Raw genomic sequence first — 27,031 nt, 5'->3', positions numbered from 1 at the left:
GGGTCTTAGTGACCTCATACAAAAATGAGGTCAACAACCTTAGTTTCTTCCTAGACAATTAGAATAATGTTCTAGATGATTTGTATAATTTTTCGGGATGATTCAAAATTATCCTGGATGATCAGTTATTTTTTCATCTTCCAGACATGCAATCAGGGCGATTTGCTGGACGATATTTATCATTTTGAACTAATCATCCTAGATGATAGAGAAATTGGCCTAGACGATCAGTTTATTTTTTCATCATCCAAACATGCATTTTGGGTGATATTCTGGATGATACTTAATGATTTGATCTAATAATATAGGGTGATATGAATATCATGGATAATAATGTCGGTTTGTTGTAATTAAGAGAAAATTTGGAACTCTTCTATTTAAGACCTCTTATTTACCCAAGATTATATCTTTTGTTATTTCTTAACCTGAGAGAGCAAAGAGCAGAGGGAGAGATTGGGTGAGAGAGAGGATTTTGTGAGGTTGCGTAATGAGGGGTTTCATAAAGGTTGCTCAAAACAAGGATCTGAGTTATCTTCTCCGATCATTGTCCCTTATTCCTTGGTGGTTCTAGAGAGGTCCACTTCAACGATTGATCATGTTCTATGCATACATCAGGAGGAAGCTAAAGGAGTTAGGTTCTCAGCCTGCTTTAGGAGGAAGCAAAAGGAGTTGGGTTCTCTGTCTCACCAGTGTCGGTGAAAAAGAGCTTTGTACAGGCTTCTTTGCCTTACTGTGGAAGAAAAAAGTGAGTCACTGAGTTTAGTGCAATACTCAGAGGAGAGATTCTAGGGAGTGGATGTAGGTCTAGTTGATCGAACCACTATAAATCTCGTTGTATTTCTTTTTACTATTTTTTTACATTTAATTTCCACACTTTGAATTTTTTGTGGTGAATTTTAGGTTGGTTTAAGATTGTATATTTGATTGAGAAATTTTTAAAATACCAATTCACCCCCCTCTTAGTTAGCTTTAGGCTAGTTTACGAGGGGTTAATGTCCCTAATGAACTTTCAAGTGGTATCAGTGTGGGACTCATAAAATCAAGTTTTTGAAAACTTTTGAATTTTGATCCATGGCTAACTTTGGTAATCGTAATATGCAAAAGGATATTCTATTATCCGACCATATTTGTTTGACAATATTCTTTTTATTTTTTTGGAAAACTCGTATGTCTATATTTTTTCAATCGATTGACTATCATATATGAATGCTTCCTAAAGAAGGTTATTCACCTCCGTCATGTGAAATTAATGATATTAAAACTGAACTTCTTTTTACTAAATGGACTTTATATGATAGGAATTTAGCACAACTTAATACAAAATGCTTGACCTATTTTTTCTGTGATTTAAAATCAGAAGATTATATGCATGTTTTAACTTGTGCTATTGGTAAAATAATTTTGAATAGATTGTGTATTTCTTATGACGGAACCAATGAAGTTAAACAATATAGGTTGAATATTTTATTGCATGACTATGAACTTTTTCATATGAAACCTTCTGAATCGATTTCTAAAATGTGTACTTGGTTTACTAAAATTATCACCTCATGACTCGCCTTAGGAAGAGAGCTAACTGACTATGAAAAAGTGAATAAAATTTTGAGTTGATTACCTTCTTCCTATGATGCAAAGATTACTGTAATTACTGAACCTAAGACTCTGAATACTTATTATATTGATAACTTATTTGGATCACTCATTGCTTACGAGTAAGAGGTGAACCAAAGACAACTTGATGCAGGTGAGAAAAAGAAGAAAAAACCATGGCGCTAAATGCTAATGATATAGATACAGATTCTTTTGAGTCTGAAAGTGATGATGTTACTGTAATCACTAGGAAATTTAAAAGCTTTCCAAGAAAAAATCACCAGCACCATCAGAAGTGGAAAAAGGGCAAGGATAGAAAAAATTTTAAAAGTTTTTCAAATATGATTTGTTTTGAATGCAGAAGGCCAGGATATGTACGAGTTGATTTTCCTATACTTAAGGGTCACCCAAGTAGGGAGAAGGGTGAGTAGAAATCCAAGTTCATAAAAGACAAGGATAAGAAGCAGTTCCAAAAGGCATTCTGAGCAGATTTTGCATCTAACTCCTCCGAGATTGAAGCTGAGGAGGAAACTACAAACATGTACTTGATGGTGGATGATCATCTTGGCCAGTATGACCAAGAAGGGGTATACAAACTAAGCTATGAATAATTACTTAAAGTTTGTGAGAAAATTCATGCATCATATATCAAACTTAAGAAATTGCATGCTAGCCTAAAATTAGAGTTTTTAATTTTGCAAAAGAGCACGAAGTTTTATGTAAAGATCACACCCAAATTGATGGAAATCACATGTCATTACTTGATGAGTTAAATAAAAATAATTCTGAGTTGATCATTAAGCATGATTCATTGAAAGTAACCTACACTGCACTTGAAAATGATTTTAAAACATATATTGATAAATTTGAAAGTAGGGAGCACTATTTAAAGTCAGATAAAGCTATTTTAGAAAGTGCTAACTTGAGCTTTAAAGCTAAATTAAAAGCACTTGAGGAAAATAAGACTATACCCACACCTGATCTAAAAGTTTTAAAACTTAAGAAGAGTCATTATAACCCGAATAGATTAGTAAACCCTTTTCCTGGTGTTAGATATTTTTTATGAGGCATGTTAGGACATATTTCACACACTTAGATTGTTAATCATAGTATACATTGGGTGTGGAGACTCAAATTACATGATTCATAGTATAACACACATGAATCTCTTTCTTCTTTCTATAAGAAGGGGCCCAAACTTATTTGGGTACCTAAATCTAAATTTTGATGATTTTATAGGCTTTCTCTCATAAAAGACCTCATGAGAGCATGTGGTACCTGGACAGTGGAGGCTCGTGACACATAATTGCATAAACTATTGCTTAATAAATTTTGATTTGTATATTTTTGATATATTACTCGTTGTTATTTTTCTATTCTTTCTTTTTAGTTTTGAGTGTTAATTTTTTATTTGATGTGTTTTCATCTCTGATGTTTTTATTTTTTAGTTTTTTCTTTTTGGTCATAGCTGAAATGATATTTTATGCCTTATTTTTTATTTTTGAAAATTTGTAGTCAATGTTTGACTTCTTTAAATCCGTTAAAGGGGAAAACTCCATTGATTGTTTTCCTTCCTCTAAACCTCTTTTAGTGGTGCAATTTTCTTTTCTATCTTGTTACAGTAATCTATCTTATATATAATACTTAAAGTCTTTATATTACTTTCAAACTTTCATAATCTTGTCATTGCATTTATCATATGAATTTAATTCTATTTTATGATTTATTATTTCTTATATTAGAGAGTGAGTTTTTCTTCTCTAATATCTGGAATATATACTCAACTGAGAGTATTTAAGAGTTTTGAAAGGGATCTACCTTGAAAAAAAAAATGTTAAGGGCATAAAATGAGCCCAAAAAGAAGAAAAACTGAAAAGATGCACAATGACTACAAAATAAATTAAAAGATACATAATGTGTATCAAAAATCTAAAGATACGTAAAGTGCATCAATCAATTGATAAGTGGTATAAAATGAGCCCATAAAAGGCAAGCTTCCTTCTCTTTTAAATCTTTAAATCTTAGAAGAATTCATGTGTCACTTGATATCTTCAATGGCTTGATTTCAAATTTCATGATTATGATAAATTACTTTGGTATATTATTATATAAGATATTTTTATGGAACCAAGTTTTGAACGAATCTCTTTTTCTTATCCAATTGATTTTTTTGAGTTAGATCTTTATTTTCAAAAGATGATTTGCCCTGAGATAAGTCCAAGTTAGGGCTAACAAGATCGGCTATTCTACCATTTTTCAAATTTCGATGATGTTAGCTCATTGATTTTTATAATTTTTTTAATTCAATCATATGAAGAATTTATCAACTTCATGCTTTGATTAAAAAAAAACTTTGTTTTTATTATTTTTGTCATTTTATCATCTTTTTCATTATTTTATTTTTATCTTTTATTGTTGGTTTTTATATTTTTGGGTCTTCTCTAATCATCTCCATCAATCTCCAGAATTTCAATCTTTGGTCACTTCATCTTGGATGATACATTCAATCTACTCTTAAAATTACATCTGTCGACTAATATGACTTCTCTATTTATGATCGTCCTAGATGATCCATTATCATCCAGACCGATTTGATCATCTTCTGCTTTAATTATTTGTGATCATCCTAGACGATCTTCTCTTTCTCTGCTCAATTATTGGTGATCATCCAGGACGATCCACCTGTTCATCTTGGACGATCAATATGACAGAATTCATTACAAATATTTAATTCGGCCGATATGATCCATTATTATCGATCATCCTAGATGATCCACCTAATCATCTTGGATGATTTGCTTTTTCAACAGTCATCCAAAATGACTCCTCCAGATGATCACCTATGTCTAATCATCCTGGATGATGTCTGATCATCCTGAACGATATTAGCCTTTTTGACCAATTGTCTCGGACAAAATAATTTTACCTGATCATCCTAGACGATTTTGTGATCATCTTGGATGATTGGTATGTTTCTTTATAAATCGAGGTTGTGAAATAAATTTTCTCACCTAAACTTCTCCATTCATCCTTGTTCTCACTATTTCTCTATTTCTCGTGCTCATGACTGGTGGAAAGAGATCTCATATTTCTGCTAGGAGTTCCTTGAGGGCCAACCTTGACCCTCGCTTCATTGAGGCGACCGACCAAGCCGCCTATCTGCATTATAAGATAGCCGGGATCACCTTATCCTGGACTATCAACCCACGTACTCTTTCAAACCCTATTTTTGAACTTTTTATGCACACCTCTCTGACTTTTATCCTTACACTTACCGTTCCCTTCAATTCTTTATTTTCAAAAGATGATTTGCCCTGAGATAAGTCTAAGTTAGGGCTAACAGGATCGGCTATTCTACCATTTTTCAAATTTCGATGATGTTAACTCATTGATTTTTATAAATTTTTTAATTCAATCATATGAAGAATTTATCATATTCATTCTTTGATTAAAAAAAAATTTGTTTTCATTATTTTTGTCATTTTATTCTCTTTTTCATTATTTTATTTTTATCTATTATTGTTAGTTTTTATGTTTTTGGGTCTTCTCTGATCATCTCCATCAATCTCCAGAATTTCAATCTTTGGTCACTTCGTCTAGGTTGATACATTCAATCTACTCTTAAAATTACATCCGTCGACTAATATGACTTCTGTATTTATGATCGTCCTAAATGATCCATTATCATCCATACTGATCTGATCATCTTCTACTTTAATTATTTGTGATCATCCTGGACGATCTTCTCTTTCTCTACTCAATTATTGGTGATCGTCCTGGACGATCCACCTATTAATTCTGGACGATCAATATGTCAGAAGTTATTACAAATATTTAATTCGGTCGATATGATCCATTATTATCGATTGTCCTAGATGATCCACCTAATCGTCTTGGATGATTTGCTTTTTCAATAGTCATCCGAAATGACTCCTCGGGATGATCGCCTGTGTCTAATCATCCTGGATGATGTCTGATCATCCTTAACGATATTCTGCCTTTTTGACCAATTGTCTAGGACACAATAATTTTACCTGATCATCCTAGACGATTCTGTGATAATCTTGGATGATTGGTCTGTTTCTTTATAAATCGAGGATGTGAAACAAATTTTCTCACCTAAACTCTTCTATTCATCCTTGCTCTCACTATTTCTCTATTTCTCATGCTCATGACTGGTTGAAAGTGATCTCATATTTTTGTTAGGAGTTCCTTGAGGGCTAACCTTAACCCTCGCTTCAATGAGGCGACCGACCAAGCTGCTTATCTGCATTATAAGATAGTCGGAATCTCCTTATCCTGGACTATCAACCCACGTACTCTTTCTTACCCTATTTTTGAACTTTTTACGCACACCTCTCTGACTTTTATCCTTACACTTACCGTTCCCTTCAATTTTGAGCTTCTTTTTGAATTTTTTGTTAGCCTCCCTATCAACTCCTCCTTCACTTCACTTCAGTCTTATGCCAATAAGCATCCTGTTGAGATCACGCATCAAGATTGTCATGAGCTCTTGTAATTGTACACCACTGGAGACAAGCTTCACATCTTGTCTCAAGACCCCGATTATGGCTGGGCTCAAGCTAATCACTTTCTTAGAAACACTACTGTCTCCTATCATATTGGAGAGTCTAACATCTTACTCAAAGATGCTAGAATAATTCAATATGTCCTTTATACCTTAATTGTTCTAAAAGTTTGTGATCGTGTCCATATCACTCCACTCTTTTTGATCATGACATTCTATATGATGGCCCATCCTGAATTTAATACTACTAATCTTATTTTTCACAATATTGAGTACCTCACTAGTATTAGGGATCTAGGATATAAAAGGAAACCAAATCTTTCCTCATGACATATGATAATATATGTCCTGGAATCCAAATACAATCTTCAAAATCCTGCTTCTCCGAAGTTTCAGTCTGCTTTCTATGCCAATAGCTCTTTTCACATTTTTTATAGTACTCGTCTCCACACAGAGCATGAGGAAGCTGAGAGAGCTAAGGAGTAGGTAGCTTCTGCACCTATTCTTGCACATACTCCTCTCCGCTAGCATTCACAGCTAGATCAGCTGGTGGAGCAATTTGATTAGTGGGAGACTTAGCTTGACTCCTACATTGTTTCACAGGAGCAACAACATGTAGAGGATGCTGCTCGCTTTGACTCGTATATAGCTCACAGCAATGCCACCACGATCAGGACATGGCCTTGTTTGGGGTGCAGTTTGCTACTCTTTCTAGCTTTTTTTAGCCACCACCACCACCTCCTTTGGATGATCTGGGGTCATCCTACTTGTAGTTTATTTTCTTGTGTTATTTTTTTGTGATGTACTTTGTTCCTTTTTAGTAGTTTATGTTTCTTTTTTAGTTCCCTCCTCTTTTTTGTGATGTCAAAAGGGATAGTAGTTGTAATTTTTTTATATTGTTTTGTTGTATTATATTCATCTTTTAGTAAAATTTGAACTTTGTAATTCACACTATTTTTCCTTATGATATTTCAATTGAACTACTTAAATTATTTTTTGTTTTCCATCATAAAAAAAGGGGAGATTGTTGCAAATATGATTTTAGGAAATATAAATTTGATGATAACAAATATTTTTGATACTTCTATTTTTTTTTATGATTGCCTTGCTTACTAATATTTTAGGCCTACAAGATCAAATTGCAAATCAAACTAGCTCAAGATTGGGTAGATTAGGACTGAGTCAGTTTGTAATGTATGTCAAGTATCTTTTACCTTTTATTGAGTCAAATGTATCAATGTGGGTTCTAATGCTAACCTTGCATACACATACTCGGGGAAAAAATTCTAACTGTTTTAGAGTTTTTTCTTTTGGATCACATCGTCTGGGACAAACCAAAATCATCTTGGATGATCAGTAAAAAATAAAAACCCTTATTAGGGCATCCTGGTAAAAGCAGCTGTAATTAATCAAATCATTCTGGATGATATTAGCATCGTCAGGGATGATTGGCTTAAATCAGAAAGAATCAACCTCCAGATCTGTTTAGGCATATTTTATTTATGAACATCATCTAGGATATTATCCTTGACAATTTAGTGAAATTTTACCTAAATAGTGTGGTTATTAAGGAAAGCAATTAAGATTTAATTGCTCGATCATATCGTCCTGGATGATCGTAGGATCGATTAGGACGATCAGTTAAAAAAACCTTAGTTTTTTCTTGGATGACCAAAACGATATTATGGATAATATGTATTATTTTTGCATTAATAACCTAGTATGATCCAAATTCATCCTGGAAGATCAGTTATTTTTCCATCATCCTGACATGCAATTAGGGCGATGTGCTGGACTATATTTATCATTTTAAACTAATCATCCTAAATGATCGTGAAATTGGCCTAGACAATTAGTTTGTTTTTCCATCATCCAAACATGTATTTAGGGAGATATTCTTGATGATACTCAATGATTTAAACTAATCATCCAGGATGATAATGTCAGTTTGTTGCAATTAAGAGAAAATTTAGAGATCTTCCATTTAACACCTCTTGTTTACCCAAGATTATATCTTTTTCTGTTGTCTTGACCTAAGAGAGCCAAGAGGAGAGGGAGAGGTCTAGAGAGAGAGAGGATATTATGAGGGGGAGTTTGTGAGGGGTTTCATAAAGGTTTCTCCAAGCAAGGATTTGAGTCATTACAGGAAATGCCATTACCAGCGGCTTCAACCGGCAGTTATCTAGCCGCCGATGAATACTGAAAGTTTGCTAGGGATGTTAGGCCCTTATGAACTAGTCCCAAGACTAACCAAAAAGGGGTGAATCAATATTTAAAAAAAATATATTTTGATCAAAAACACAAACCAAGATTTACCACAGAGAAAACACAATGCGGAAATTAAATGCGAAAATAATAAAGAAAAGAACACACCAGATTTATAGTGGTTCAATCAAACCTTGACTTACGTCTACTCCTCGGAGGCACCCTCCGAGTATTGCACTAAACTAAGGTTCTCTCCTTTAGCCCCCACAGCTAGGCGGAGAAGCCCTTACAAAATCACTTCCACCTCCCCTGGTGCAGCGGAGTCGCCGGGTCCTTTGACACCAAAGAGATCTTCTTCTTTTGTAAACTTCCCTCAAGATAAGCCTTGAATTCGATGGTACTAAGGTGTAAGCTTGCCGGAGCAATCGTGTGGAATCCCCCTCCACACTCCCTTGAGTCCCCCCTTTCAGGATCTTCTTCCTCTCTCAAACTTCACCCTTTCCTCACTCCCTTTCAAGCTCTCTTTTTAAGTTTCCCCCAAAATATTGAAGCTATAATGGCTGCCAAAGACATTTACCAAGTGTCTTGTCAAAGCTTAAATAGAAGATCTCAAAATGAGCTCATTAATGCAATTTGCCGACTTTATTGTCTAGCCCGATTGGAATATCATCTTGGCCGATCAGTACAAAATAAGCTCAATCAACCAGGATAATTTGGGATGATTAAAAAAAATTGGTTACATTGTTCAGGCCGATACAATGTCGTCCTGGCCGTTTAGTTCAAATTCAAGGACAATCATCCTGATCATCGACCTGAATAGAGTTTGACTGATGTCAATCGTCTAGGACATCGTCCTGGCGATCCTGCGATTGGCCCGGCTGATGTGATCGTATCAATCAGCCTTAATTTCTTTCCATAATTACTAGATTAATTTAAGCATAATATGCTGCATCGTTCAGGCCGATGTTTAGATCGTCCTGGCCGATATCCTAAAAATAAAGAATACCTAAATTGATCATGGCTGCTGATTCTTTCTTAATTGAGCCTATCATCTTGACCGATACAAGGATCGTCCAAGCCGATATAAATATCATCCCGAATAATGTTACCAAAAATAATAAACTCTAGGGAGCAGTCAGAAATTCTCCCAAGGTGTGTATGAGCAAGGTTACAAAGCATCAGGAGCCACACCAATTACAAAGACTCAAGAAAGGAAAAATATGTACAAAGTGACTTAGACCTAGTCTACCCAATCTTGAGTTGGTTCCAATTATAGTATGATCTCGTGGACCTGAAATGCCAGTAAGTAATGCATTCATATAGAAAAAAGAGTGTTTGTTATCATCAAAATCATAATCCATGAATCCAGATCCGTAATAATCTTCCCCTTTTTTATGATGGCAAACATTACTGATTGAATTTGCAAAAATAAAAATATTTTCTCCTAATCTCCCCCTTACTAAAATAAAACTTTTAAAAATAGGGAGAACCAATTTTTTTTTTTTGAAAGAAATAAAAAGATACAAATAGAACAAATACAATAATACGATCTCCCCCTTTGACATTATCAAAAAGAGAGGGGCACAAATAAACAAATAAAAAATAAAATGATCCTTGATCTAGTGAAAAAAAAAAATTCTTAAAATGTGAAAGTTACCTCTTGATTTTATTCAAAAACTTAGTAAGGAATGGATTGACAATGTATAATCTAGAAAATGTTAGAAATTAAGAAATTGTTAATCCATGCTCAAGTTCTTTTAAAGGCTCAAAAACTTTTTAATCCAATATCTAAATCAAGAAATAAATTAGAAAAATAAATGCTAATTTTTCAAAAAACTCATTTCATAATATATCTCTAATAGAAGATTAATGCAAAAATTGATGAATCAAGAATCATGATTTTCAAGATAAAGCATCAAAAATATCAAGGGTTTTCTTAAGCTTTAAGTAATACATAAAAAGTAAGCATACTATTTGTGGGCTCATTTTATGCCTCTTATCAATTTTTTGGTGCACTTTGCCCATCTTTACTTTTTGATACACTTTGTGTATCTTTTTCTATTTGGCGTTATTGCGCATCTTTTTGATATGACATCATTAGCCACTTTTTAAAAAAATTAAATATGCTACCTTTTTAAAATTTTTAAAAACAAAAGTAAACCCATTCTAATGACAAAACAAATTACTTGACTAAGAAAATTATGAGATAGATTCAACAACTTGCAAAAGATTTCTATGTGATAAATAAAATGTCAGGAGATGAAAAAAGATTAGTTTCAAGATCCAATTTATAATATGATGAAAATTTTGAATCAAAAGTAAAATAACCTTTTTAAGAAAAGAGATAGAGAGATAAAATCACGAGCTTCCTTCCTTTGACTGTTTTTAGAGAAGTCAACCACAACTTACATAAGAATTCAAGAAAAATAGGAGGTAGGTTTTTCATTTTTTGAAAAGTGAACGTGTGTGTTGATCAGAGTGAACTTCACAAAATTAAGTATAAAAACTAATTTAAAACTTTAAATAAATAACAAAAATGAAGGAAAATAAAAAAAACACATAAAATAACAAAAAAAAAAAAAACACAACACAAACAAATAAACACACAAACAAATTTAAACATCATCTTGCTCCTGGTCTGATGATTCAAAAGCTAGGTCTTCCTAGGAGATTTTTTGCTTTACATTACTTGCCCTTTCTATAATTTGCTTAGCTTTAGCCTTTTCTCTTTTAGGACGAGTTCTCAAATTAGGGCACTGATTTTTCATATGTCCAGGTTTCCTACATCCAAAGCAAATAACTTCAGAAGAAATCTTAACATTCTTACTATTTTTACCTTTATTCTACTTTTGTTGATGTTTATGTTTTAGTGAGCTTTCCAATTTGCTTGATAAGTCATCGCTTTCATTACCAACTAAGTCACTTTTCTCCATGTCTTCAGCATTTAGTACTATTATTTCACCTGCATCCAATAGTCTTTGACCCAAACATTGCTCGTAGGCAATAAGTGAGCCAATCAAATTATCAATAGAATATTCATTCAAATTCTTTGATTCAAAAATCGCAACAACTTTATCATCAAACTTATCAAGTAGATAATGAAGAATTTTATTGACTTTTTCAAAACTTAAGAACTCCTTTCCTAAAGCATGTAATTATGTAACAAATTGAATAAATATAATATACATGTCTAAGATCGTTTCATAAGGTTTCATGCAAAAAAGTTCATAATCATGCATTAGAATATTCAATTTGGATTGCTTGATTTCACTTGTACCTTTGTATATGGTTTATAATTTATCCCAAATTTCCTTACTAGTAGTGCTCATAGAAACTAACAAAAAGTCTTCAGAATTTAAAGCACAGAAAAATAGTTTAAAGATTTTGCATTCAATTGAGCATTGATTTGTTCTTCTCTATTCCAGTGACTAAAAGGAATATCAACTTTAATTCCATCTAAAATATGAGACGATACATAATAACCATTTAAAATCATTTGCCGCATTCTGAAATCAATTGATTGCAAAAAAGTAGACATGCGAATTTTTAAAAATCAAATGTAATATTTTCAAATAAAGGAGGCTTAGTGATTGAATAACCTTCCACAATATTACGGTTAGAAAAATTAGCCATGGATCGAAATTCAAAAGCTTTCAAAAACTTAATTTTTATGAATCCTACTCTGATACCACTTGAAAGTTCGTTAGGGATGTTAGACCCTTATGAACTAGTCCCAAGGCTACCAAAAAGGGGTGAATCGATATTTTAAAATAAATTTTTTGATAAAAAACACAAACCAAGATTCACCATAGAGAAAACACAATGCGAAAATTAAATGCGGAAATAATAAAGGAAAGAACACACCAGATTTATAGTTGTTTAGTCAAACATTGACCTACATCCACTCCTTGGAGGCACCCTTCGAGTATTGCACTAAACAAAGTGTCTCTCCTTTAGCCCCCACAGCTAGGCAGAGAATCCCTTTCAAAATCAATTTCATCTCTACCAATCATACGATACAATAACAATCGTACAGTATGATTTACTATCATTAATTAAACTATAATTTGATTGACTAATTATGAGGGTTAATTTAAGTAAGACTTTAAAATTTCATAACACATGAATAGAATCATATAGTACGATTAGTTCAAAATTGATTTTTCAAAAAATCTTACTTAAATTTTTTGGCGGTTAGGGTTTACACATTGTAATAAATCATACATTATGATTAGTTCAAAGAAACTAATTTTTAATTAACAATTAAGCCCTTTTTCTATAACTGATCGTATAGTATAATTGTAAGTCATAGAGTATGATTAGTATAAAAAAAATTTAACTTTTAAATTTTTCTCACTCCCCCTATGTGTATATACATGATTACCCAATTACATACACTCTTATGTGGTCATACTCAATAAATAGAAAATAAAGGAAAAAATATTGACTTTATTTTCTTGACATTCTTATTCCACCCAATCTTGAGCTTTCAGTAGCCTTGAGTAGTATATATTTTGCCTACAATGTTAGTGCAGACAGACAAAAAAAAATCTATAATATTTAATGAGAAAAATAACAATTCAATTAATACTATTTGTCATCATCAAAATCACATACTAGGGATCCTAGATTGCAATATAATTTTATTAAAAATATTATCGAGAATATTCTTTTCAATGTGCATAACATTTAGATTATGACTTATCAAATTTATAATTATATATGACAATATCTAGAAAATATTTTTTTTTTAATCCAATTATTTTGAAAGTCATATCCAGAAAATTTACACTCTGATAACATTGAGAAATCAATAATTAATGAAATAATATAAATTTTTTGTATTATATCCTAACCACTTAATCTAGGTGGAGAAGGTGACCTCTCAACTCTATTTATAAAGAAAGCATCGTTTCTTCTAAATAGATAATTAGATGGTAGGAACATATGATGACAATCAAACCAAATATTTTTTATTCATATTTTTGTGTAAAAGATTTGATATTCTTCTTGTAGTAAGGGGAAGCTAACTTTCCTCTTGTGCTCTAACTTAAAAACATATAATAAGCTAAAAAATCACCAATGGTCTAAAGCAATGTAGCTTTAAAGAGAAAATTTTGTTTGGTTGAGATGTCATATAAGAGGACACCTTCCCATAAGAATTTATGTCATCAATTAATAGTTTCAAAAAATATCAATTTTTACTTTTGAATTATGTGTTCTTGATATTATAAGTCTTAAAAATATATACAGGATAGTCATGTACATCTATAGTGGAAGGTTGTATGGTGTTAGCATGACTGGACAATAAGAACATGGTGAAGCTTCCTGACTATATGGAGTGAAACTATCAGCACATAATCTCAAACTTATGTTACGTGGCTCAACAACAAACGAAATATGTGTTTGATCAAAATGTTTTCATGCTTCACAATCTGATGGATAAAAAAAATGCTACTGTGACCGAATTTCTCTTTATGTCATCTCATATAACAAACTGAACTCATTGATGCGTAGAGGTGATGATGTCTTGGAATAATCAATAAATAAAATAAATGAGAATATAAAATATCTTTTTTATGACGTTATTTTTCTGAGTTGGGTTTAAACTGAGGTGCATTGCAATCATATGATATAATTTCAGGATTTGGCTGTATGATTAGATTATTTGTAATAGACTGTATTTAGAATTTGCCAATTTTTTTCTAGAGTTATTATAACTCCAAATCATAATCCATCTTTGGTATCATATTTTGATTGTAGTATTTTACTTACATAAAATTTTTCATAATTTTTGAACACTGGCAAAAATTCTTAAGGAATTTGTACCTATCAGTACAAGTGAGAATTTTGAGACCTTCAGGTGTTCATTTTACAAACAGGTTTCATCGATATGATTTTACTACATTGATTTGATTTCAACAGTCATTAACAATATTTTGATTTGATACTTTATATGACTTATGTAATGATTAGTAATACAAATATGACGATTGCTTTATAGTTTTGACATTCGTATTAGTTTACTACTTTACTTGCTTTTATTTTGTAGTTTTTTACTGTTTACCGATTCTACTATTACTGTATTTAAGTTTTACTATTCTTGCACTTATTTAATGATCATATAATTGCTACTCCTATGATTTGATCCTTAACATGCATATTTCTATTTTACTGTGCTTTGAATTCAATTATAGGTTTTGGTGACATGTTGGGTTCTTAAGCTCATTATATGTGGTTTTAAATGATTTCATGTAAAGAGCTTACTGTGTGAAGCTTTATACTGATGCTAGTATAGTTTTTATGTTAGCTTTTGGTTCATGCATTTTTGTAGCCAGTGCGGCTATTGTATATATTTTTTTAGATGCTAGTTGTAGATTGTAATTATTAACTATAGTAATGTGAATTATGTTTTTAATATTTTATTTGCTTTCTTTAATGCAATTAATCAACTATGGATGTCTATATTGATCTGGTTGAAAAAAATATAGAGAATCAAAAATATGTTCTTTCACTTAGATCAAGGGACATTACATTCACATTCTTAATGATTGCTCATTTAGATATTTTAATGGAGCTACATCACATATATTATTCGCTAAGAAAGTCTAGAGTAATTATTCACAAACTTTCAAGAGATTTTTTTTTTTTTTTAAATCCTTGGATAAAAATTCTACTCCCTTGTAAAATTGTTCGAGTAATGAATTGGATGATGAAATGTTGTCAAGTTATACTAATAAGGAAATTATACAATTTAATCATGTATTGTTAGCTTCTTCCTTTTTAATTCATTATTACTACTCATTGTACTTTAACAAGAGACCCCGTATGTTATCAGGCTAAATTGGAGATAAATGGCTCTTTGAGTTAATTTCTTGCCATCTAATTTGGTTTCATAATTTTTTCAGAATGTCGCAGATCCTTTTTAAGGGCTTGCTTGTCTTACTTTAGTTATGTCACAGGCTGCATGAATCACAAAGAACTAACATTAGAGAAGTCCTTGAAATTACATAATTAATTTTAGGTTATAATGAATCTGTTCGAGTAACAACTCAGAGATTCTAATATTCAAAAGAAATAATTAGTAGATATTTTGCTGTTGAGCTTGAAACATTATCTTGCTTGTCACTGGACATTATTTCATCAGAAGATAAGAATTTTCAAAATATCATAGTACACATTCGTTGTGATATGAGATATATGGCATATTTCAAAGACTGCATCGAGGAAATTGATGAAACTCACGTTGATGCACGCATTCATGTGGAAGATCAAATTGCGTTCATAGGATGAAATCATAATCTACTCAAAATGTAATGGTTATTTATGGTTTTGATACGTGCTTCACATTTGTCGCAGTATGAAGAGAAGTTTCAGCACATGATGTTCATATTTTTCAACGTACTTTGACATATCATAGATGTAATTTTCCTACACCTCTAGCAGGTAGGTTTTATCAATACATGAATTTTATATTATTGATATAATATAAATTTATGTATGTAATGGAAGTTGTAAATTTGTTAGCAGAAAAATATTACTTAGTTGACGTAGCTTATGCTCTTCAAAGTGAATTTTTAAAACCTTCCCTAGTACAAGATATTATGTACCATATTTTGCACAAGGTAGTCAATTTGTAAGAGGTTGCTCGAAAATATTCAATAAGAGACACTCCTCATTATGAACTATAATTGAGTGTGCATTTATTGTATTGAAAAAAAAGGGGAATTCTAAGACATGTCAAATTACTCATTAAAGAAACAAAGTATAATAGTCAACGATATGATGACATTACATAATTTTATATGGAGACACCACTCACAGGTAGATCCAAATCTTGATGAATGTGAGATCGATGAGAATTTTGTTTGTTCAGTGGCGCATATGTAGAAAGTTCCAAAATAAATTGTGGAAAATAGTTGAGTGAATAATGATGTGTATTTGGTTGATGGTGTAGGTGCAAGAGATAATATTGCAATACAATTATACAATTTTGGTAGGTAGTATACATTTATGCTAAAGATTAATTCGAATATTGATGAAATTGGGTTTTTATTTTTTAGTCTTGTTGTTTCTGCAAGATGTTCTGATTCCAATATTTTTTTTATATATTTTAGGTGTGCTGATGAGATATAATGTCCAACATATGTAAATTTATGCAGAGTACCAGTGAAATGAAATATGATGATTTCAATTGTTTGTTTAATTTGTTAGATTTTATTTTTATATAATTGAGATTTTTTGTATTGAAGGATACAATGAAGTTTGTTATATAAATTATTGAATGTTGTGTGGCAATATTATCAATATGATTGTAGCTTATGCAAATTGCTTATATTGCAATCCCTCAATTCTGTCCAACTTTGATCTTATATGATCATTTTTCGTTAATGTTGAATTAGAAAATTGACTGACCGATAAATGAAAGATCTAATACACCCGCACTACTAATACACTCTGAGAACCACCAATCTTATCTTGTAGACTTTCAATACTACTGAAGTCACCAAGGATCAGCAATGCAAAATTAATAGGAAAGGAGAGCCAAAAGAATACCAGACCAAAGATTTTTCTTGCAGCAGCAGTTACTAGCATAAATCAGAGTGATTTGGAACTCCACATTGGATTAGTATAATATCATGGATAAATGAGGTTGAGTATGATTGATAAGAAATTGAAGCTTTCATGAATTCCACTTAATCCAATATTAAATTTAACGATTTAAGTTCACGTATGATAAATTTCTTATAAAAGTTTATTCTTTTGATTATAAATCTCTATCAATGGAAGTGATTTAAGGACATGATCTCAATTCTCAAAGCTAAAGCGAATGATAATAAGTTGCTTCTAAAAATTTGTATAAAGAATTAAGCATTCAAAAGTAATGGTTCATTATAATAAGGAAAAGAATGAATTACAATATTCTAATAAAAATTGTAATCAGGTAAGTTTAAATTTTGTTATATTTCTTAAAGGCTTTAGGAATATTAAGAGTATCGTAAAATATTCAAGGTAAGCCAATTCTGTTCCGCTGTACCCCATTTTAAACCCTCGAAAATCGATCCACCCTCAGCGAGCCCCATGGCGATGGCAAAGGCCGCCTCAAAGATGCTTCCATGTGGGCTTCTGGCATCTAGAAGGCTGAGCGTAGAGACGATGCTGGTGGATTCAATGGCAGTAGCTGAAACAGCAACCTTGCCAGAGTTCAAGCCTCTATATCGTCGTCTTTCAGGTCTGGGCGCTACACCGGGAGGGAGTGTAGCAGAAATATTGAAGGAGTGGCAGAGTGAGGGTAAGAGAGTGACGGAGTCCCAGCTCCTGAACTTTGTTCGCCAATTGCGCCGTTACAAGAGCTATAAAACAGCTTTGGAGGTGAGAAATTATCTTTTCACCTTCCTGAAACAAGATTTGTATGGCTGTGATGAATTATTTGTTATTACTTCGTTCATAGTCGTATTTGTTTCTGATACTTGCTTTGGCATAAAGGATATATTTTTTTCTATGAAGTTTTATCTTAGTTGATGCTTCAGTTGTGATCAAGTGCCTCGTGCGATTTATGACTTACGTGCATTCTTTTTTTTTTTTTGGAAAAATAGTGGCAAGCATGCCCAATTTCATTCCAAATAAAGATAAGTTACAAAGATTACAAATGAATAGTAAGAAAAAACAAAGAAAAACTTACAAATTCAAACTAGAACCTAATCAAAGGAAAGAAAAAATCTCCTAAAAATTAGGAGAAAAATTAAAAGAAGCAAGGATCAACGGCAAATAACCAAAAAGGATGGAAAAAAGATCTATCAAAGAAACATCTAAAAACTATAATCACAAGACCCAATGGAGCCGAAAGAAAAAACAGCCCAACCATGTAAAAACACCTCCAAAAAACACAGGAGGCTACACCATTGAAACCAATCAGCTAACTGCTCTTCAACATAATAACCACAGTCCTCATAAAAATCCACAACAACCTCCACGAAAGAGATCCACCAAACACAATAAGATAGCAAACAGGCCTCATATCCAGAGGCCTTCCAACCTCATATAAAAGCCACAACAACCTCGACGAAAGAGAACCTCCAAGTACATGAAGATAGCAAAAAGAATTCGACCCAGCATAGAAAAATAAAAAAACCCCAACCTTCCAAATCTGCAACAAAACAACATAACTAGCACCAAATCATAAGAATAGCCAGCAAACTACTGAAATGGCCTCCATAAAAGCTAACAACAGCACTTCGACTAACAAAAACCATTATCAATTCTGGAACAAGCCAAAATCAGCCACAAAACGCCAGGACACCACCAAACAGCAACCAAAATAGGCTATGGAACTCCAGAAACAACCTGCAATCAAGAACACACCAACAGTACCAGGGAAGGACATAACAGAACCCAACAAGACATAAGAAAACCCCTAAAACAGTCCCAACCACCAGGACTCAGCATAAAGGGAAAGCTTCTAGAACCAACCCTCAATAGATCACCCTTTGGTTGTTGAATTAACCCTATCAGTTATTCTAATTGCCAAATCAACCATCCAAAAAGAGAACTAGAAGGCGCCCAAACATCACAATCCAACTGAAAAACAAACCCAACAAGAAGGAAATAACCCATTAATCAACAAGATGCTGAATATGAGGAAAAGCATTCCAGTTAAAGACCTTAGCACGAACAACAAACCATATTCTTACAAGAATAGTCCTGGCTTTCGAATTTATTCTCCATCTTTCTGTAGTTCCTCTCTTTCCAAATATAATAAATGGAGCAGCAAATATAAAGCAAAAACAAAAATTTAACATCTTTGGACCAATCCGAAATCCAAATATGCTCCAAAACCTGCTTAAGATTTGGCCTTAGCAAAAAGAAATTTAAATCAGGAACAAATTTTGAAATGATACAGAATGAAAAATCACATTCAAAAAATAAAAGTCTATAACAATCATCCCCGATGTTACAAAGAATACAATTTAAAGGCACACTTACATGTATCTTGGCTGGCTTCTTCTATAGTTGAGTAGGGTTCAAGAGCTATTGCTTCCCCATCAGGAATTATGTGGTACATTCGATCTTGCTTTAGAACTTTTGTTTGAGGTGTAGTGATGGTCTTTGAGGGAGATATTTCTGAAGACACGAGAAAATTAGGTTTAGTGTTACTTGAAATAGTTGTAAAATATGTGGTTATAGAAATATTAGTAGTTGGATCTCAATTGTATAATTAAACTTTTTTATTGAAGTTATGTTTGGCCGTTTGTTTATTTTTCCCTGATTTGATCGCTGTTTGATTCTCACTCTCTAATGTTTTTTTATAGTGCATGTTCTAGAATCAATCTTTTAGCTTGAACTTCTGGTTGTGAATTATTATTCCTCTCAACTTTTGGCAAGATATAAATAATGGGTACGATTAAGGAACAACATAGATTATCCTTTTGTGGGTATATTAAACCTCATGAATAAGTGCAGTGAATTTTAAGTATATTAAAGGTGCAAGTTTTCAGTTTTCCTTTGCTACTTGTATTTAGTTGTTCTTCGTTTAAATGAAATTTGCAAAAGAAGAGTTATCGTTTTTAAGATTTTAGTTGATGGTAAACCATATTTACAACCACTTGATTTCTTGAATAACAGCTGATGGATTGGATGGATGCAAATGGCATTAAACTGTCCTCTTGCAGTCATGCCGTGCACCTAGACATTGTTGCAAAATTTAAAGGAATTGATGAAGCAGAGAAGTATTTTGCTAACCTCCCCGAAATTAGCAAGAATCAACAAACAAATGGAGCTCTGCTAAGTGGCTATTGCCAAGGAAAAATGTCTGATAAAGCCATTGCCCTCTTCAACAAGATGAAAGAACAGAACATCAGCTGCAACACTCTAACCTACAATAATCTGATGTCACTTCACATGAAGTTAGGGAATCCTGAGAAGGCCCCTTCATTATTGCAAGAAATGAAGGTAGCAAATGTTTCTCCTGACGCCATCACATACTGCCTTCTGATGAACAGTTGCATCTCCCGGAATGATATTGACTCCCTTGAGAGTTTTGTGAGGGAGATTGAGAAAGATACCAAGGTCCTCTGAGTTGGTCAATATATTCTAACATGGCTTCCCATTTTATAGCCGCTGGTCTCTTTGAGAAAGCTGAATTTGCTCTCAAGAAACTGGAGGCAGTCATGGACAGTCATGATCGAGCATGTTACCATCATCTTATAAGCATGTTTGCAAGTGTGTGCAATCTATCTGAGGTCATTCGGGTGTGGAAATTACAAAAGAATGCCTTCCAAAAAACAACCAATAGAAGCTTCCTGATCATGATTCAAGCTTGTGTAAAACTAGATAAAATGGACATGTTAAAAGATTGTTATGATGAGTGGCAATTTATGCATCTGAGCTATGACATTAGGCTGCCATTTATAGTGATGAATGCTTACATGAGGAAGGATATGATTAAGGAATTTGAGTTAGTTTTAGACAATGTTATTGAGAGGGGCTATGACAATGATTGCTTTACATGGGAAACATTCATTGGATATAATCTGAGGAGAAATGAGGTTGATTTGGCTTTGAAGAGTTTTAAGCTTGCAATTTGTTGTAATAAACCACATCAATGGAGTCCAAAAAAGGAGTTGGTAAAGGAATTTCTCAGATATTTTGAGGTAGCAAAAGATGTGGAGAGAGCAGAGACTTTCTGCAAAATCCTTAAGGATGTTGATAATGTCGATTTGGATGCATATGAATGACTTCTGCATGCATAATTGGCTTCTGGAAGAAAAGATTCTAATGTTCGTCAAAGGATCGAGGAAGATTCAATTGGATTTAGCTCTGAAATTGAAAAATTTGCTGGAAAGCTTAATGCACTTCGTAACTTACCTCTTCTCAGACACAATAGTGACCTAACGTCTTTTCCACCCCAAATCTCTCTCTCTCTCTCTGTGTGTGTCAAAGCATATGCATAAGATTTTATGGAATTATCTGTTCTTTTTTTTTGTTCTCTTTCTTTGTAAGAAATTAAATGTTGAAGAACACAGTTTTTATCACAAGAAAGTATTTGCCAGTTAATTATGATTTTGAAAATTTAGGTCCGAACTTGTTTCCTTATTTAACATAAATTTGAGGAGTCACTTGGTGAAGACATTCGATCTTGTTGTATGGTAAAAGGGCCACGAACCAAAATGACACACCGAAGGGTGTTTCGAGCCGGCTTTGAGTATGTTTAGGCCATTGAGGTTGTTGTTTTCATTTTCATTTTCATTTTATCTTGTTATAAGATGTTTCAAGCCAGCTTTGAGTATGTTTGCGCCATTAAGGTAGTCGTTTTCATTTTCATTGTCTTGTTATTTTATAAATGATTCATCTGTGGCATCTTGTTTGTTTTTCTCTGGTTTTGTTACCAGTTTTGCTTTATTATGTTGGAAAATTTTGATGGTGAAATATGCGAATTGGGGCCAGCTTCTATAAAGCAATTTATATCTATTGTTGGGGCCAGCTTCAATAAAGCAATTTATATCTGTTGTCATGAGGTTTCGTTTAGTGCTAGCGACTTGAGTGACTACCTCAGGTTCTTAGTGATGGACCACACACACTTTTAGCAACACAATTTGATGGTTGAATCTTTTATCTAAACTTTATTTGCCTCCAACGCTGGAAGTTTTATATATAACGTGCAAGAGTTTTCATGAAAATAATCTGTCATACCATCCTGTGAATCTTATGTTTTTCATAATGTAATCCACTGTTAAAATATTGCCATTTATTTTTCATGGCTGTACTGCAATATAGTTGATTCTTTCCAAATGCCAACTTTGTGGTGCTTTGTTTTACTGGTTTAGCAATATGCCTTGCAGTTGATGGATTGGATGGAAGGTCAACAATTAGGTGGTAACCATGCTGTGCGCATAGATCTCCTGTCGAAACTCAAAGGAATAGGCATGGCTGAGGAGTATTTCTACAGTATTCCTGAAACTGCAAAGAATCATCAAACCTACGGTGCTCTTCTTAGCTGCTATTGCTCTGAGAAGTTGAAGGACAAGGCCATTTCCATCCATAACAGAATGAAGGAATTAGGTCTGGCATCAAGTGCTCTAGCTTATAACAATGTCATGAGCCTATATATGAAGTCAGGCCAGCCTGAAGAGGTCAGGAGACTATTTGATGAAATGAAAGCGACCAAAACCTTCCCAGATAAGTGTTCGTACAAGATTTTAATAGAAAGCTACGCTTTACTGAATGATTTAGATTCTATCGAAAGCATTGTACAAGAAATGGAAGTTAAAGAAGGTGCCTGGCATTGGTCACTATATTGTCACCTGGCCGCTATTTACAATTCAGCGAAACATTTTGAAAAAGCTAGGATTGCTTTAAAGAAAGCTGAACTTATGATGAATGGGCGAGATTCATCTCCATTCCCCTTTCTTATAAGCTTATATGCAGCTGCTGGTGATCTTCTGGAAGCGAAAAGAGTGTGGGCATCACTGAATGCCAGGATTCAGAAGTCTCGGTTTCCTACCAACAAGGAATACCTTGTCCTGCTTCAGGCTCTTAAAAAATTGCATGACGTTGCTGCATTGAAGGTGTTATTTGAGGAGTGGGAGTCCAATTGTGTCAGTTATGATATGAAACTTGTGAATGCGGTTATTGGAGCTTATTTGGAAAAGCATATGGTTGAAGAAGCTATACAGCTTCTGGAAAAGGCTATGGAGGAAGGAGCGCATTTGGTCCTCAAGTCATTTTGGTTGTTTATTGATCACTACATCAAAAAGGGTGAAAAGGATCAGGCGAGGAGGTGGTCGGTTGCAGCTTCTAGTTTAGTGAAGAGAGGTCATTCAGGTGGACTGGAATTATTACGAATGATTACATAATTGAGTGTTACGAATGATTACGTAAATGAGTTAATAAACAGGTTAAAAAATTGAGTGTTTAACATTTCATATTAACAAATGATTTCAAAGTCTAAATGAATAATTAATTCAATCAATGTAGAATTAGTATCTAACTATTTGTATAAATTAATTGAGCATAAATTAAATAAGATAATAAATGAGTCATGCAAAAGGTATCAGCAAGCTGTTGATTGAAATAGAGGAGATTTGTTGACCTTGGTATTTGTGTTGCTATCAATTAGAGTGAGTAACGAGAATGGACATCAATCGATCGATGTGATGTTGCATGTAGCGAGTTTTAAATGCTTTGATTGTAGTTGAAATCACTCAAATATTTTTCTTTTGCAAAATGGATTGGGCCGACGTGCTTAAGATGGTGAATCAACCTAAGAATCACTCTTGAAAGTTGCATCTTGCATGATTAAAGAGTAAGAAAGAGTATAAAAGAGTTCATGCTAATATGAAAATGTCTGTCTATGTTTGCTCAAGATAAAATACAAACCAAAGAGGGAAGATTATTGGTACAATCTATCTGATTTCATACATGAGTGTAAATAGAAGTGTAAAGAGTAAACAACAAACATAGAAGAATTACCTTAGCAGGCTCTATGAGGTACCTCATATAATTGCATTGAGTACCAACAAAATGAGCACATGTCCGCGGGGGGTGCTAAAAGAAGAGTTGAAATAGTTTGGATAGCTGATTAATATCCCAGTGCACCAAACAAGGCCTTTCTAATTTGTGGCATTACATGCCAAAAAAGAAGAAGAAGAGGAAGTCAACATTTCCCACCAAAGGGGACCTCTTCCCCGCCAATGATGTTATTTGGTGGCTTCTTCCTCTTCCTTATAATGATGGCAATAGACTCGAGCTATTGTAGTTCCTTGGCAAAATGTGCTTGTGATATTCAAAGATGCAATTTTGTAAGATTAAAGATTGTATTGGAAGAATCCTCCATAAATTTCTATTTTGCAGGAGAAAACACAACCTGTATTGGGGTAGCAATCTTGTTTTCTTAACCTCTGGAGAGGTGACCAGAAGTAGTTACCATTGGTTTTAGCTTCCTCATAGTGATAAGGGTCCATGATCCATACTCCTTAAAGGACCTTTCCAAGTTTTGTTGAATTTAAGGGCCTTCTTGGTGGGGCAAGCTATTACATTATTAAGGCAATGAGATAGTATCATCAAGCTGTATATGAGAGGGATATCTACTCTAGTGTTCCTTATAAATGGGTTGGCCAGAGCTGGGAATGTTGTAGATTGTGTTTGAGTGTGCAAAGCTGTAGGAGGTTGCACCTTGGTTGATTGTTAAGATCAGGGTTTGACACTATTCAACTTTGTGACAAATGTGCCCACATTATAAGCAAAGATGTGGGAGGCCCTCATATTTAATTCTTTGAAAAAATTCCCATTTCACTCATTTATCTAAAATCTTGGCAGCAATTTTTGTGTCAAATAAATGCACACACAAACTCTAGGGTAAGAGTTTTCACCCTATGAACTAGTTTGTTTGTTGTGGGCTCCAAAAATTTCCACCTCGGCCTCCCCCGCCATCAGGGGAGTTTTAACGAATTAAGTTCCAGGGTAAATTTTCAGAAGAAAGATTGGGGTTTTAATAGAGACTACCTAGAGATTTCGCCCTCATTTTGCGAGGACTTTATGATTTGAGTTTTTGTTTTCTATGGGCCCAAGCCTCTATAGTTAATTACCCCTCCCAATAGCGAGAGAGAACTTTCGATTAAGGCTAGTTGTCAATCAGATATGTAGAGATACTTGATATGTGGTGTATAGTAGCAACATGAGTTTATTTGTTGAAAATTTGATACTTAAAATAATAGATTTCATCATCTTGCACTTAAAGAAAATGGTGGGGGAGTAGATGATTGACTATATCAAGATCCCATGGGCCTGTCATCCCGGGCCATCATGGACCTTGGTCTACTTAGTTAAAGGAGCTAGTCGACCAAACCTGACAGAAGGATCCTTATCGGTAGCCATGTGTTGCTTCGTCTAAGGTTACCTGATGTTGTACCTTATAGACTTTGGGTGGATGCTTGTCTAAGGGGACTAATTTGAATCCATCTTAGTCGATAGAGGGCTTTATGCTTTATCGATCATATTATATTGATTCATATCTCAGGGATTTAGTGCCATTGTGGAGAATATGAGCTATGACCATGACCGTTAATATAATAGTGTCATTTAGCAATAAACCACTTGGTTTAGAGGATCCCAGTCATGGGCTTCTGGGAGGAATTTCTGAATGTTTGGAGACCCCTCTAGTTGTTATTTTTTTCCAACACGATCATCATCGAGATATTTATGAGCACTTTTTATTTAGTTGATTGAACCTTATCAACTTTATTAATTGTTGGCAGAGGATCGAGCTCTTAGTTGGCTTTATGCCTTTATTAATGAATTTTTCTTATTATAGGAATTGAAGGCCTAATATGAACATATTAAAATAAATATCTTGGTCATTGCAGTGACTATATATATGTTTGATAGCTCGAGCCATGTCGACTCCTATCTACCCGCATAGAAGGACCGGACTCGAACATGGATTTATTATTTGATTTGTGCAACATCCTTAGACATTACGTATGTACCCATAACACACTCGTTGGGGCCCATGCATGTATTTAGGGGCTTTTGTTATTATCTATTGAATATTGTCGACTCTCTCTAATTATTGACAGTGGACTAGGTTCATAGTAGGCTTTATGCCTTTATTGGTGATTTTTTATTATTTACAGTTCTTGAATGCCTAATATGAATGTATAAAATAATTGCCTGGGTTGACACTGTGACCATACATTTGTTCAATGATTTGAGCTGTATCGACTCCTATCCACTTGGGTAGGAGGATTGGGTTTAAACTTTAGACTTATTGTTTGACCCACGTAGCATCGTCAAGCATCACATGTGTACCTATAACATACTTGTCGGGGCCCATGTAGGTGTATATTCTTACATATATATAGATTAGTGTGTTTGGATGTGCACTTTTATGTATGTGTGTATACATGTTATAATGTATGTGTCGGGGCATTTTTAGAATGTTTGACTTTAGTCAGTTGTGCAAGCAACTATCATTTAAACATGCACAATGTTCTATTTGGGAACTTGTGGCTTTCTGTCTACTTGTATGCATGTTGCGGATCCGGTTATGTGGCGTAGCAGCTTGTGGATTCCTTCTACGAGTGTTGTAGATTAGGCGGTGTGGCATTGTGTTTTAGTGGAATTTATAAACGCCTTCTTTCAACTTGCATGGATGTTACATAGCTGATGGCATCGTGCTGCGGGTCATTAGCTTTTTTGTGTAGGTGAATGCTCGAGTTTGTTGGCAGTCTTCTGTATTTGCTCGTGGATAGCACTTTTTGTACATGATGGGTCTCCTATGGTAGTTAGTGTGTTCTACTGCATATACCATCACCACTCATAGGTAAATTGACAAGTTCTTTTATAAGTTGATGTCGATTGCTAGGCAAGTTGCATTCACTATTGATTTCCCCACATATGTTGTCAGTAACCTGCTATGCCCACAATATGTTTGACATTCAACATTTATAGGTAGTTAGTGTGTTCGCGACAAATTTTTCATCACTACTTGTGGGTATTTGCATTCAATATAATCTTCTACGTTTGCTTGCATACAAATTTGTGTGTTTGTTTGTATCTTGATGTTGATTGCGAGGATACTATAATATTCTTGCTACAACAGCTTGTAAGCGCTTTGTATGTGTTGTAGATATGTCGCATTTGCATGACATTGAGTTCCTATTGACTGCACAAATGTCCTCGCGTTTACTGCATATCATATATATATATATA

At 33.6% G+C, this 27,031-nt stretch overlaps 1 protein-coding gene across 1 annotated transcript; it reads left to right on the top strand.

Annotated features, from left to right (window-relative positions):
- Positions 1-17,318: 17,318 nt before the first annotated feature.
- On the top strand, positions 17,319-23,237 carry LOC110102121 (pentatricopeptide repeat-containing protein At4g01990, mitochondrial-like). The gene is given in 4 exon segments (XM_020830302.2): positions 17,319-17,695; positions 19,946-20,390; positions 20,393-21,054; positions 22,162-23,237. Coding segments are annotated over 4 exon segments (2,412 nt in total). The 5' UTR covers positions 17,319-17,404; the 3' UTR covers positions 23,176-23,237.
- The last annotated feature ends 3,794 nt before the right edge of the window (positions 23,238-27,031 follow it).

Source organism: Dendrobium catenatum, unplaced genomic scaffold (assembly GCF_001605985.2).
Source record: "Dendrobium catenatum unplaced genomic scaffold, ASM160598v2 fragScaff_scaffold_488, whole genome shotgun sequence".
Lineage (NCBI taxonomy): Eukaryota > Viridiplantae > Streptophyta > Magnoliopsida > Asparagales > Orchidaceae > Dendrobium > Dendrobium catenatum.
This window is presented reverse-complemented; position numbering and strand designations above follow the sequence as displayed.